Source organism: Pseudophryne corroboree, chromosome 2 (assembly GCF_028390025.1).
Source record: "Pseudophryne corroboree isolate aPseCor3 chromosome 2, aPseCor3.hap2, whole genome shotgun sequence".
Taxonomy (NCBI): Eukaryota; Metazoa; Chordata; class Amphibia; order Anura; family Myobatrachidae; genus Pseudophryne; species Pseudophryne corroboree.
The window spans coordinates 996,471,706-996,487,294 of NC_086445.1; the positions used below are offsets into that span (position 1 = coordinate 996,471,706).

The 15,589-nt window shown below is 48.1% G+C and overlaps 1 protein-coding gene across 11 annotated transcripts in view; it reads left to right on the forward strand.

Moving 5' to 3' along the window:
- ITSN1 (intersectin 1) overlaps positions 1 to 15,589 on the forward strand; it is a 351,280-nt gene that overhangs the window by 328,421 nt on the left and 7,270 nt on the right. For all 11 annotated transcript variants that reach the window (XM_063956498.1, XM_063956491.1, XM_063956499.1 and 8 more), the window contains one exon: positions 746 to 919. In XM_063956498.1, the coding sequence (XP_063812568.1) occupies positions 746 to 919 (174 nt within the window). The remainder of the gene's footprint in view (positions 1 to 745; positions 920 to 15,589) is intronic.

A 15,589-nucleotide genomic window follows, 5' to 3' on the forward strand; every position in this document is an offset into this window, starting at 1 on the left:
TTAGTGGTCTGTCCTGAATAATAGATGCTTATGGGGCGGCTATTAGGTTTGTGAGCTGCTTGTAAAGGGCCCCATACACTTATGCGACATGTGCGACCGTCATATCGCAGACGATCACCCCGGCAGCCTCTCGGGGGGCAGGATCGTCAAAGATGCATCGTATGCTGTCCTTTTGCATACAATGTATCTTGGGCGATCCCAGCCATGCCTGCGGGGTCGAACATGATCGCTAGTGCGGAACAGTCAATCTGGAGGATCCGATCCCATGCTCACGGGAACGTGGATCGGATCGGAAACACCTCCAAAATACCCGATTTCTCCTGATATATCGGGCCAAATGCCCGAAATCGGATGAAATCGGGCATTATCGTCCTGGTGTATAGGGCCCTTTATGTGTAGCACTGTATGCAGGCAGCAGGTACACTGCTTACCTACTCTGCTAGAATGTCCAGGAGACTCCGTGATTCCCAGGACAGCAGGGAACCCACTCGGATCCATCAAGCCACGCCCACATTTCTCCAGTCAAGTGGGCGTGGCTTGATGAAGCAGTGTGCTGTGAACGGTGTCCTTATGATCCCTCCCACCTGTCATGGCTCTTTCTCAGGTGGGTGGGGCCATAACAGATCATCTTGCCACGAGTCCGCAAGTGTTCTTTAGTCCTTGGATCTGGGCATGGGGTGTGACCGTGGTCTGTGAATTATCACTATATCTGTTTTTATATACGTGTGTTTATTATCCTGTCCAGGGAAGAGCAATCCGTACTGCGAGATCACAATGGGCTCCCAGTGTCATATCACCAAAACCATTCAGGACACACTGAACCCCAAGTGGAATTCCAACTGCCAATTCTTTATCAAAGACCTGGAGCAAGACGTCCTCTGCATCACAGTGTTCGAGAGGGATCAGTTTTCTCCAGACGGTCAGTACTCTGCATTCAGGGGCATAAATACTGAGACACATATAATGGGAGTCAGCGGTTCTCATTGGGGCATATATAATGGGAGTCAGTGGTACTCATTGGGACATATATAATGGGAGTCAGCGATGCTCACTGGGACATATATATTGGGAGAGCGATACTCACTGGGAAATATATATACTGGGACAGCGATAATCCCTAGGACATGATATATATATATATATATATATATATATATATACCGGGGACAGCGATACTCACTAGGAAATATATATACCGGGACAGCGATACTCGCTGGGACATTTATACCGGGACAGCTATACTCACTGGGACATTTATACCAGGACAGCTATACTCAGTGGGACATTTATACCAGGACAGCGATAATCCCTAGGACATATATATATACCGGGACAGCGATACTCACTGGGACATACATACTGGGACAGCGATACTCACTGGGACATTTATGCAGGGACATTTATACCGGGACAGCAATACTCACTGGGACATTTATACCAGGACAGCGATACTCAGTGGGACATTTATACCAGGACAGCGATAATCCCTAGGACATATATATATACCGGGACAGCGATACTCACTGGGACATACATACTGGGACAGCGATACTCACTGGGACATTTATACAGGGACATTTATACCGGGACAGCGATACTCACTGGGACATTTATACCGGGACAGCGATAGTCGCTGGGACATTTATACCGGGACAGCGATACTCGCTGGGACATTTATACCGGGACAGCAATACTCACTGGGACATTTATACCAGGACAGCGATACTAACTGGGACATTTATACAGGGACATTTATACCGGGACAGCGATACTCACTGGGACATTTATACCGGGACAGCGATACTCGCTGGGACATTTATACCGGGACAGCGATACTCGCTGGGACATTTATACCGGGACAGCGATACTCGCTGGGACATTTATACCGGGACAGCGATACTCGCTGGGACATTTATACCGGGACAGCGATACTCGCTGGGACATTTATACCAGGACAGCGGTAATCCCTAGGACATATATATATACCGGGACAGCGATACTCACTGGGACATTTATACAGGGACATTTATACCGGGACAGCGATACTCACTGGGACATTTATACCGGGACAGCGATACTCGCTGGGACATTTATAACAGGACAGCGATACTCAGTGGGACATTTATACCAGGACAGCGATACTCAGTGGGACATTTATACCAGGACAGCGATAATCCCTAGGACATATATATATACCGGGACAGCGATACTCACTGGGACATACATACTGGGACAGCGATACTCACTGGGACATTTATACAGGGACATTTATACCGGGACAGCGATACTCGCTGGGACATTTATACCGGGACAGCAATACTCACTGGGACATTTATACCAGGACAGCGATAATCCCTAGGACATATATATATACCGGGACAGCAGTACTCACTGGGACATACATACCGGGACAGCGATACTCACTGGGACATTTATACAGGGACATTTATACCGTGACAGCGATACTCACTGGGACATTTATACCGGGACAGCGATACTCGCTGGGACATTTATACCGCGACAGCGATACTCACTGGGACATTTATACCAGGACAGCGATACTCACTGGAACATTTATACCAGGACAGCGGTAATCCCTAGGACATATATATATACCGGGACAGCGATACTCACTGGGACATACATACCGGGACAGCGATACTCACTGGGACATTTATACAGGGACATTTATACCGGGACAGCGATACTCGCTGGGACATTTATACTGGGACAGCAATACTCGCTGGGACATTTATACCAGGACAGCGATACTCCGTGGGACATTTATACCAGGACAGCGATAATCCCTAGGACATATATATATACCGGGACAGCGATACTCACTGGGACATACATACTGGGACAGCGATACTCACTGGGACATTTATACAGGGACATTTATACCGGGACAGCGATACTCGCTGGGACATTTATACCGGGACAGCAATACTCACTGGGACATTTATACCAGGACAGCGATAATCCCTAGGACATATATATATACCGGGACAGCAATACTCACTGGGACATACATACCGGGACAGCGATACTCACTGGGACATTTATACAGGGACATTTATACCGTGACAGCGATACTCACTGGGACATTTATACCGGGACAGCGATACTCGCTGGGACATTTATACCGCGACAGCGATACTCACTGGGACATTTATACCAGGACAGCGATACTCACTGGAACATTTATACCAGGACAGCGGTAATCCCTAGGACATATATATATACCGGGACAGCGATACTCACTGGGACATACATACCGGGACAGCGATACTCACTGGGACATTTATACAGGGACATTTATACCGGGACAGCGATACTCACTGGGACATTTATACCGGGACAGCGATACTCGCTGGGACATTTATACTGGGACAGCAATACTCGCTGGGACATTTATACCAGGACAGCGATACTCAGTGGGACATTTATACCAGGACAGCGATACTCAGTGGGACATTTATACCAGGACAGCGATAATCCCTAGGACATATATATATACCGGGACAGCGATACTCACTGGGACATTTATACAGGGACATTTATACCGGGACAGCGATACTCACTGGGACATTTACACCGGGACAGCGATACTCGCTGGGACATTTATACCAGGACAGCGATACTCAGTGGGACATTTATACCAGGACAGCGATACTCAGTGGGACATTTATACCAGGACAGCGATAATCCCTAGGACATATATATATACCGGGACAGCGATACTCGCTGGGACATACATACTGGGACAGCGATACTCGCTGGGACATACATACTGGGACAGCGATACTCACTGGGACATACATACTGGGACAGCGATACTCACTGGGACATTTATACAGGGACATTTATACCGGGACAGCGATACTCACTGGGACATTTATACCGGGACAGCGATACTCGCTGGGACATTTATACTGGGACAGCAATACTCGCTGGGACATTTATACCAGGACAGCGATACTCAGTGGGACATTTATACCAGGACAGCGATACTCCGTGGGACATTTATACCAGGACAGCGATAATCCCTAGGACATATATATATACCGGGACAGTGATACTCACTGGGACATACATACTGGGACAGCGATACTCACTGGGACATTTATACAGGGACATTTATACCGGGACAGCGATACTCGCTGGGACATTTATACCGGGACAGCAATACTCACTGGGACATTTATACCAGGACAGCGATAATCCCTAGGACATATATATATACCGGGACAGCAATACACACTGGGACATACATACCGGGACAGCGATACTCACTGGGACATTTATACAGGGACATTTATACCGTGACAGCGATACTCACTGGGACATTTATACCGGGACAGCGATACTCGCTGGGACATTTATACTGGGACAGCGATACTCGCTGGGACATTTATACCGCGACAGCGATACTCACTGGGACATTTATACCAGGACAGCGATACTCACTGGAACATTTATACCAGGACAGCGGTAATCCCTAGGACATATATATATACCGAGACAGCGATACTCACTGGGACATACATACCGGGGCAGCGATACTCACTGGGACATTTATACAGGGACATTTATACCGGGACAGCGATACTCACTGGGACATTTATACCGGGACAGCGATTCTCGCTGGGACATTTATACTGGGACAGCAATACTCGCTGGGACATTTATACCAGGACAGCGATACTCAGTGGGACATTTATACCAGGACAGCGATAATCCCTAGGACATATATATATACCGGGACAGCGATACTCACTGGGACATACATACTGGGACAGCGATACTCACTGGGACATTTATACCGGGACAGCGATACTCACTGGGACATTTATACCGGGACAGCGATACTCGCTGGGACATTTATACCGGGACAGCTATACTCACTGGGACATTTATACCAGGACAGCGATACTCACTGGAACATTTATGCAGGGACATTTATACCGGGACAGCGATACTCACTGGGACATTTATACCAGGACAGCGATACTCACTGGGACATTTATACCAGGACAGCGATAATCCCTAGGACATATATATATACCGGGACAGCAATACTCACTGGGACATACATACCGGGACAGCGATACTCACTGGGACATTTATACAGGGACATTTATACCGTGACAGCAATACTCACTGGGACATTTATACCGGGACAGCGATACTCGCTGGGACATTTATACCGGGACAGCGATACTCGCTGGGACATTTATACCGGGACAGCGATACTCGCTGGGACATTTATACCGCGACAGCGATACTCACTGGGACATTTATACCAGGACAGCGATACTCACTGGAACATTTATACCAGGACAGCGGTAATCCCTAGGACATATATATATACCGGGACAGCGATACTCACTGGGACATACATACCGGGACAACGATACTCACTGGGACATTTATACAGGGACATTTATACCGGGACAGCGATACTCACTGGGACATTTATACCGGGACAGCGATACTCGCTGGGACATTTATACTGGGACAGCAATACTCGCTGGGACATTTATACCAGGACAGCGATACTCAGTGGGACATTTATACCAGGACAGCGATAATCCCTAGAACATATATATATACCGGGACAGCGATACTCACTGGGACATACATACTGGGACAGCGATACTCACTGGGACATTTATACAGGGACATTTATACCGGGACAGCGATACTCACTGGGACATTTATACCGGGACAGCGATACTCACTGGGACATTTATACCGGGACAGCGATACTCGCTGGGACATTTATACTGGGACAGCAATACTCACTGGGACATTTATACCGGGACAGCGATACTCGCTGGGACATTTATACCGGGACAGCGATACTCGCTGGGACATTTATACCGGGACAGCGATACTCGCTGGGACATTTATACCGGGACAGCGATACTCGCTGGGACATTTATACCGGGACAGCGATACTCGCTGGGACATTTATACCGGGACAGCGATACTCACTGGAACATTTATACCAGGACAGCGGTAATCCCTAGGACATATATATATACCGGGACAGCGATACTCACTGGGACATACATACCGGGACAGCGATACTCACTGGGACATTTATACAGGGACATTTATACCGGGACAGCGATACTCACTGGGACATTTATACCGGGACAGCGATACTCGCTGGGACATTTATACCGGGACAGCGATACTCGCTGGGACATTTATACCGGGACAGCGATACTCGCTGGGACATTTATACCGGGACAGCGATACTCACTGGAACATTTATACCAGGACAGCGGTAATCCCTAGGACATATATATATACCGGGACAGCGATACTCACTGGGACATACATACCGGGACAGCGATACTCACTGGGACATTTATACAGGGACATTTATACCGGGACAGCGATACTCACTGGGACATTTATACCGGGACAGCGATACTCGCTGGGACATTTATACCAGGACAGCGATACTCAGTGGGACATTTATACCAGGACAGCGATAATCCCTAGGACATATATATATACCGGGACAGCGATACTCACTGGGACATACATACTGGGACAGCGATACTCACTGGGACATTTATACAGGGACATTTATACCGGGACAGCAATACTCACTGGGACATTTATACCAGGACAGCGATACTCACTGGGACATACATACCGGGACAGCGATACTCACTGGGACATTTATACAGGGACATTTATACCGGGACAGCGATACTCACTGGGACATTTATACCGGGACAGCGATACTCGCTGGGACATTTATACCGGGACAGCGATACTCGCTGGGACATTTATACCGGGACAGCGATACTCGCTGGGACATTTATACCGGGACAGCGATACTCACTGGAACATTTATACCAGGACAGCGGTAATCCCTAGGACATATATATATATACCGGGACAGCGATACTCACTGGGACATACATACCGGGACAGCGATACTCACTGGGACATTTATACAGGGACATTTATACCGGGACAGCGATACTCACTGGGACATTTATACCGGGACAGCGATACTCGCTGGGACATTTATACCAGGACAGCGATACTCAGTGGGACATTTATACCAGGACAGCGATAATCCCTAGGACATATATATATACCGGGACAGCGATACTCACTGGGACATACATACTGGGACAGCGATACTCACTGGGACATTTATACAGGGACATTTATACCGGGACAGCAATACTCACTGGGACATTTATACCAGGACAGCGATACTCGCTGGGACATTTATACCGGGACAGCGATACTCGCTGGGACATTTATACCGGGACAGCGATACTCGCTGGGACATTTATACCGGGACAGCGATACTCGCTGGGACATTTATACCGGGACAGCGATACTCGCTGGGACATTTATACCGGGACAGCGATACTCGCTGGGACATTTATACCGGGACAGCGATACTCACTGGAACATTTATACCAGGACAGCGGTAATACCTAGGACATATATATATACCGGGACAGCGATACTCACTGGGACATTTATACAGGGACATTTATACCGGGACAGCGATACTCGCTGGGACATTTATACCGGGACAGCGATACTCGCTGGGACATTTATACCGGGACAGCGATACTCGCTGGGACATTTATACCGGGACAGCGATACTCGCTGGGACATTTATACCGGGACAGCGATACTCACTGGAACATTTATACCAGGACAGCGGTAATCCCTAGGACATATATATATACCGGGACAGCGATACTCACTGGGACATACATACCGGGACAGCGATACTCACTGGGACATTTATACAGGGACATTTATACCGGGACAGCGATACTCACTGGGACATTTATACCGGGACAGCGATACTCGCTGGGACATTTATACCAGGACAGCGATACTCAGTGGGACATTTATACCAGGACAGCGATACTCAGTGGGACATTTATACCAGGACAGCGATAATCCCTAGGACATATATATATACCGGGACAGCGATACTCACTGGGACATACATACTGGGACAGCGATACTCACTGGGACATACATACTGGGACAGCGATACTCACTGGGACATTTATACAGGGACATTTATACCGGGACAGCGATACTCACTGGGACATTTATACCGGGACAGCGATACTCGCTGGGACATTTATACTGGGACAGCAATACTCGCTGGGACATTTATACCAGGACAGCGATACTCAGTGGGACATTTATACCAGGACAGCGATACTCCGTGGGACATTTATACCAGGACAGCGATAATCCCTAGGACATATATATATACCGGGACAGCGATACTCACTGGGACATACATACTGGGACAGCGATACTCACTGGGACATTTATACAGGGACATTTATACCGGGACAGCGATACTCGCTGGGACATTTATACCGGGACAGCAATACTCACTGGGACATTTATACCAGGACAGCGATAATCCCTAGGACATATATATATACCGGGACAGCAATACTCACTGGGACATACATACCGGGACAGCGATACTCACTGGTACATTTATACAGGGACATTTATACCGTGACAGCGATACTCACTGGGACATTTATACCGGGACAGCGATACTCGCTGGGACATTTATACCGCGACAGCGATACTCACTGGGACATTTATACCAGGACAGCGATACTCACTGGAACATTTATACCAGGACAGCGGTAATCCCTAGGACATATATATATACCGGGACAGCGATACTCACTGGGACATACATACCGGGACAGCGATACTCACTGGGACATTTATACAGGGACATTTATACCGGGACAGCGATACTCACTGGGACATTTATACCGGGACAGCGATACTCGCTGGGACATTTATACTGGGACAGCAATACTCGCTGGGACATTTTATACCAGGACAGCGATACTCCGTGGGACATTTATACCAGGACAGCGATAATCCCTAGGACATATATATATACCGGGACAGCGATACTCACTGGGACATACATACTGGGACAGCGATACTCACTGGGACATTTATACAGGGACATTTATACCGGGACAGCGATACTCGCTGGGACATTTATACCGGGACAGCAATACTCACTGGGACATTTATACCAGGACAGCGATAATCCCTAGGACATATATATATACCGGGACAGCAATACTCACTGGGACATACATACCGGGACAGCAATACTCACTGGGACATACATACCGGGACAGCGATACTCACTGGGACATTTATACAGGGACATTTATACCGTGACAGCGATACTCACTGGGACATTTATACCGGGACAGCGATACTCGCTGGGACATTTATACCGCGACAGCGATACTCACTGGGACATTTATACCAGGACAGCGATACTCACTGGAACATTTATACCAGGACAGCGGTAATCCCTAGGACATATATATATACCGGGACAGCGATACTCACTGGGACATACATACCGGGACAGCGATACTCACTGGGACATTTATACAGGGACATTTATACCGGGACAGCGATACTCACTGGGACATTTATACCGGGACAGCGATACTCGCTGGGACATTTATACTGGGACAGCAATACTCGCTGGGACATTTATACCAGGACAGCGATACTCCGTGGGACATTTATACCAGGACAGCGATAATCCCTAGGACATAAATATATACCGGGACAGCGATACTAACTGGGACATACATACTGGGACAGCGATACTCACTGGGACATTTATACAGGGACATTTATACCGGGACAGCGATACTCGCTGGGACATTTATACCGGGACAGCAATACTCACTGGGACATTTATACCAGGACAGCGATAATCCCTAGGACATATATATATACCGTGACAGCAATACTCACTGGGACATACATACCGGGACAGCGATACTCACTGGGACATTTATACAGGGACATTTATACCGTGACAGCGATACTCACTGGGACATTTATACCGGGACAGCGATACTCGCTGGGACATTTATACTGGGACAGCAATACTCGCTGGGACATTTATACCAGGACAGCGATACTCAGTGGGACATTTATACCAGGACAGCGATAATCCCTAGGACATATATATATACCGGGACAGCGATACTCACTGGGACATACATACCGGGACAGCGATACTCACTGGGACATTTATACAGGGACATTTATACCGGGACAGCGATACTCACTGGGACATTTATACCGGGACAGCGATACTCGCTGGGACATTTATACCAGGACAGCGATACTCAGTGGGACATTTATACCAGGACAGCGATAATCCCTAGGACATATATATATACCGGGACAGCGATACTCACTGGGACATACATACTGGGACAGCGATACTCACTGGGACATTTATACAGGGACATTTATACCGGGACAGCGATACTCACTGGGACATTTATACCGGGACAGCGATACTCGCTGGGACATTTATACTGGGACAGCAATACTCGCTGGGACATTTATACCAGGACAGCGATACTCAGTGGGACATTTATACCAGGACAGCGATACTCCGTGGGACATTTATACCAGGACAGCGATAATCCCTAGGACATATATATATACCGGGACAGCGATACTCACTGGGACATACATACTGGGACAGCGATACTCACTGGGACATTTATACAGGGACATTTATACCGGGACAGCGATACTCGCTGGGACATTTATACCGGGACAGCAATACTCACTGGGACATTTATACCAGGACAGCGATAATCCCTAGGACATATATATATACCGGGACAGCAATACTCACTGGGACATACATACCGGGACAGCGATACTCACTGGTACATTTATACAGGGACATTTATACCGTGACAGCGATACTCACTGGGACATTTATACCGGGACAGCGATACTCGCTGGGACATTTATACCGCGACAGCGATACTCACTGGGACATTTATACCAGGACAGCGATACTCACTGGAACATTTATACCAGGACAGCAGTAATCCCTAGGACATATATATATACCGGGACAGCGATACTCACTGGGACATACATACCGGGACAGCGATACTCACTGGGACATTTATACAGGGACATTTATACCGGGACAGCGATACTCACTGGGACATTTATACCGGGACAGCGATACTCGCTGGGACATTTATACTGGGACAGCAATACTCGCTGGGACATTTATACCAGGACAGCGATACTCCGTGGGACATTTATACCAGGACAGCGATAATCCCTAGGACATATATATATACCGGGACAGCGATACTCACTGGGACATACATACTGGGACAGCGATACTCACTGGGACATTTATACAGGGACATTTATACCGGGACAGCGATACTCGCTGGGACATTTATACCGGGACAGCAATACTCACTGGGACATTTATACCAGGACAGCGATAATCCCTAGGACATATATATATACCGGGACAGCAATACTCACTGGGACATACATACCGGGACAGCGATACTCACTGGGACATTTATACAGGGACATTTATACCGTGACAGCGATACTCACTGGGACATTTATACCGGGACAGCGATACTCGCTGGGACATTTATACCGCGACAGCGATACTCACTGGGACATTTATACCAGGACAGCGATACTCACTGGATCATTTATACCAGGACAGCGGTAATCCCTAGGACATATATATATATATACCGGGACAGCGATACTCACTGGGACATACATACCGGGACAGCGATACTCACTGGGACATTTATACAGGGACATTTATACCGGGACAGCGATACTCACTGGGACATTTATACCGGGACAGCGATACTCGCTGGGACATTTATACTGGGACAGCAATACTCGCTGGGACATTTATACCAGGACAGCGATACTCAGTGGGACATTTATACCAGGACAGCGATAATCCCTAGGACATATATATATACCGGGACAGCGATACTCACTGGGACATACATACCGGGACAGCGATACTCACTGGGACATTTATACAGGGACATTTATACCGGGACAGCGATACGCACTGGGACATTTACACCGGGACAGCGATACTCGCTGGGACATTTATACCAGGACAGCGATACTTAGTGGGACATTTATACCAGGACAGCGATACTCAGTGGGACATTTATACCAGGACAGCGATAATCCCTAGGACATATATATATACCGGGACAGCGATACTCACTGGGACATACATACTGGGACAGCGATACTCACTGGGACATACATACTGGGACAGCGATACTCACTGGGACATTTATACAGGGACATTTATACCGGGACAGCGATACTCACTGGGACATTTATACCGGGACAGCGATACTCGCTGGGACATTTATACTGGGACAGCAATACTCGCTGGGACATTTATACCAGGACAGCGATACTCGCTGGGACATTTATACCAGGACAGCGATACTCAGTGGGACATTTATACCAGGACAGCGATACTCCGTGGGACATTTATACCAGGACAGCGATAATCCCTAGGACATATATATATACCGGGACAGCGATACTCACTGGGACATACATACTGGGACAGCGATACTCACTGGGACATTTATACAGGGACATTTATACCGGGACAGCGATACTCGCTGGGACATTTATACCGGGACAGCAATACTCACTGGGACATTTATACCAGGACAGCGATAATCCCTAGGACATATATATATACCGGGACAGCAATACACACTGGGACATACATACCGGGACAGCGATACTCACTGGGACATTTATACAGGGACATTTATACCGTGACAGCGATACTCACTGGGACATTTATACCGGGACAGCGATACTCGCTGGGACATTTATACCGCGACAGCGATACTCACTGGGACATTTATACCAGGACCGCGATACTCACTGGAACATTTATACCAGGACAGCGGTAATCCCTAGGACATATATATATATACCGAGACAGCGATACTCACTGGGACATACATACCGGGGCAGCGATACTCACTGGGACATTTATACAGGGACATTTATACCGGGACAGCGATACTCACTGGGACATTTATACCGGGACAGCGATACTCGCTGGGACATTTATACTGGGACAGCAATACTCGCTGGGACATTTATACCAGGACAGCGATACTCAGTGGGACATTTATACCAGGACAGCGATAATCCCTAGGACATATATATATACCGGGACAGCGATACTCACTGGGACATACATACTGGGACAGCGATACTCACTGGGACATTTATACAGGGACATTTATACCGGGACAGCGATACTCACTGGGACATTTATACCGGGACAGCGATACTCGCTGGGACATTTATACTGGGACAGCAATACTCACTGGGACATTTATACCAGGACAGCGATACTCGCTGGGACATTTATACCGGGACAGCGATACTCGCTGGGACATTTATACCGGGACAGCGATACTCGCTGGGACATTTATACCGGGACAGCGATACTCACTGGAACATTTATACCAGGACAGCGGTAATCCCTAGGACATATATATATACCGGGACAGCGATACTCACTGGGACATACATACCGGGACAGCGATACTCACTGGGACATTTATACAGGGACATTTATACCGGGACAGCGATACTCGCTGGGACATTTATACCGGGACAGCGATACTCGCTGGGACATTTATACCGGGACAGCGATACTCACTGGAACATTTATACCAGGACAGCGGTAATCCCTAGGACATATATATATACCGGGACAGCGATACTCACTGGGACATACATACCGGGACAGCGATACTCACTGGGACATTTATACAGGGACATTTATACCGGGACAGCGATACTCACTGGGACATTTATACCGGGACAGCGATACTCGCTGGGACATTTATACCAGGACAGCGATACTCAGTGGGACATTTATACCAGGACAGCGATACTCAGTGGGACATTTATACCAGGACAGCGATAATCCCTAGGACATATATATATACAGGGACAGCGATACTCACTGGGACATACATACTGGGACAGCGATACTCACTGGGACATACATACTGGGACAGCGATACTCACTGGGACATTTATGCAGGGACATTTATACCGGGACAGCGATACTCACTGGGACATTTATACCGGGACAGCGATACTCGCTGGGACATTTATACCGGGACAGCAATACTCACTGGGACATTTATACCAGGACAGCGATAATCCCTAGGACATATATATATATATATACCGGGACAGCAATACTCACTGGGACATACATACCGGGACAGCGATACTCACTGGGACATACATACCGGGACAGCGATACTCACTGGGACATTTATACAGGGACATTTATACCGTGACAGCGATACTCACTGGGACATTTATACCGGGACAGCGATACTCGCTGGGACATTTATACCGGGACAGCGATACTCGCTGGGACATTTATACCGCAACAGCGATACTCACTGGGACATTTATACCAGGACAGCGGTAATCCCTAGGACATATATACCGTATATACTCGAGTATAAGTCGACCCGAATATAAGCCGAGGCACCTAATTTTACCACAAAAAACTGGGAAAAATTATTGACTCAAGTATAAGCCTAGGGTGGGAAATGCACGGTGCCAGGGGTTTTCATGCTCATTGCAAGGGGTTTCATGCGGTAGGTGTTATGCTTGTTGCCAGGGGGTAATGCTTGTTGCTAGGGCTGTGCCCCCAGTGCCACATATACCCCCAGTGACAGCAATCCCCCCACAGTGCCAGATAAAAACATGCCCCCATAGTGCCAGAAACACATATGCCCCCAGTGTCATTTAATCAAGATAAAGGCCACATAGATATTAAAAAACATGAACAGTACATTTAATTCTACTGCATTAGAGGCTGTGACTAACAGTCTCTCACATGATGTCACACAGTGCTGCAGTGCACACACAAACAGTATGGAGCTCCTGCTCCGCGTGGACGGCGACTGCGTATTACACACAGACTGACTAAGAGTGAGAGTCAGTCTGTGTTTAGCAGCCAGTGCCCCCCCTGACAGACTCTGCACCATCTCTAACACACCGAGTGCGGGCAGCGACGGGCCGGGCCCTGCGCAATGTATTCCCGAGCCGGGCGGCGGGAGTTGCGGACTGCGCCACCACAGCTCAGCTCACCCTGCCCTGACAGCCTGCTCTTGGTCTTTCACTCACCAAGCACGGCAGGCGGCAGCGATGTCTTCCCAGGCGGCGGGACCCGCGGGACCGGCTGCGCCCGCGCCACGCGCCTCAGCTCACCCTGCACTGACTGACAGCTTGCGGAGCAGCTTGCACTTACCAAGAGAGCGGCATTGGGCATGGCAGCAATGTCTTCCTTCCTGATGGAGGGAGTTACAGGAGGACCCTGTCCGGGGGCGTACCCACCCTCCCTCAGTCACACACATATAAATAAAGCCGCCCGCCACTCACCAGAGGCTCCACCCTCACCTCCGTAAGATTGGCTGGCAAATCTATCTGTCATCCAGGCTGCCAGGCCAAACTTGTCACTCAAACTCCCTCACTCGAGTATAAGCCGAGGGAGGCTTTTTCAGCATAGAAAAATGTGCTGAAAAAGTCGGCTTATACTCGAGTATATACGGTATATACCGGGACAGCGATACTCACTGGGACATACATACCGGGACAG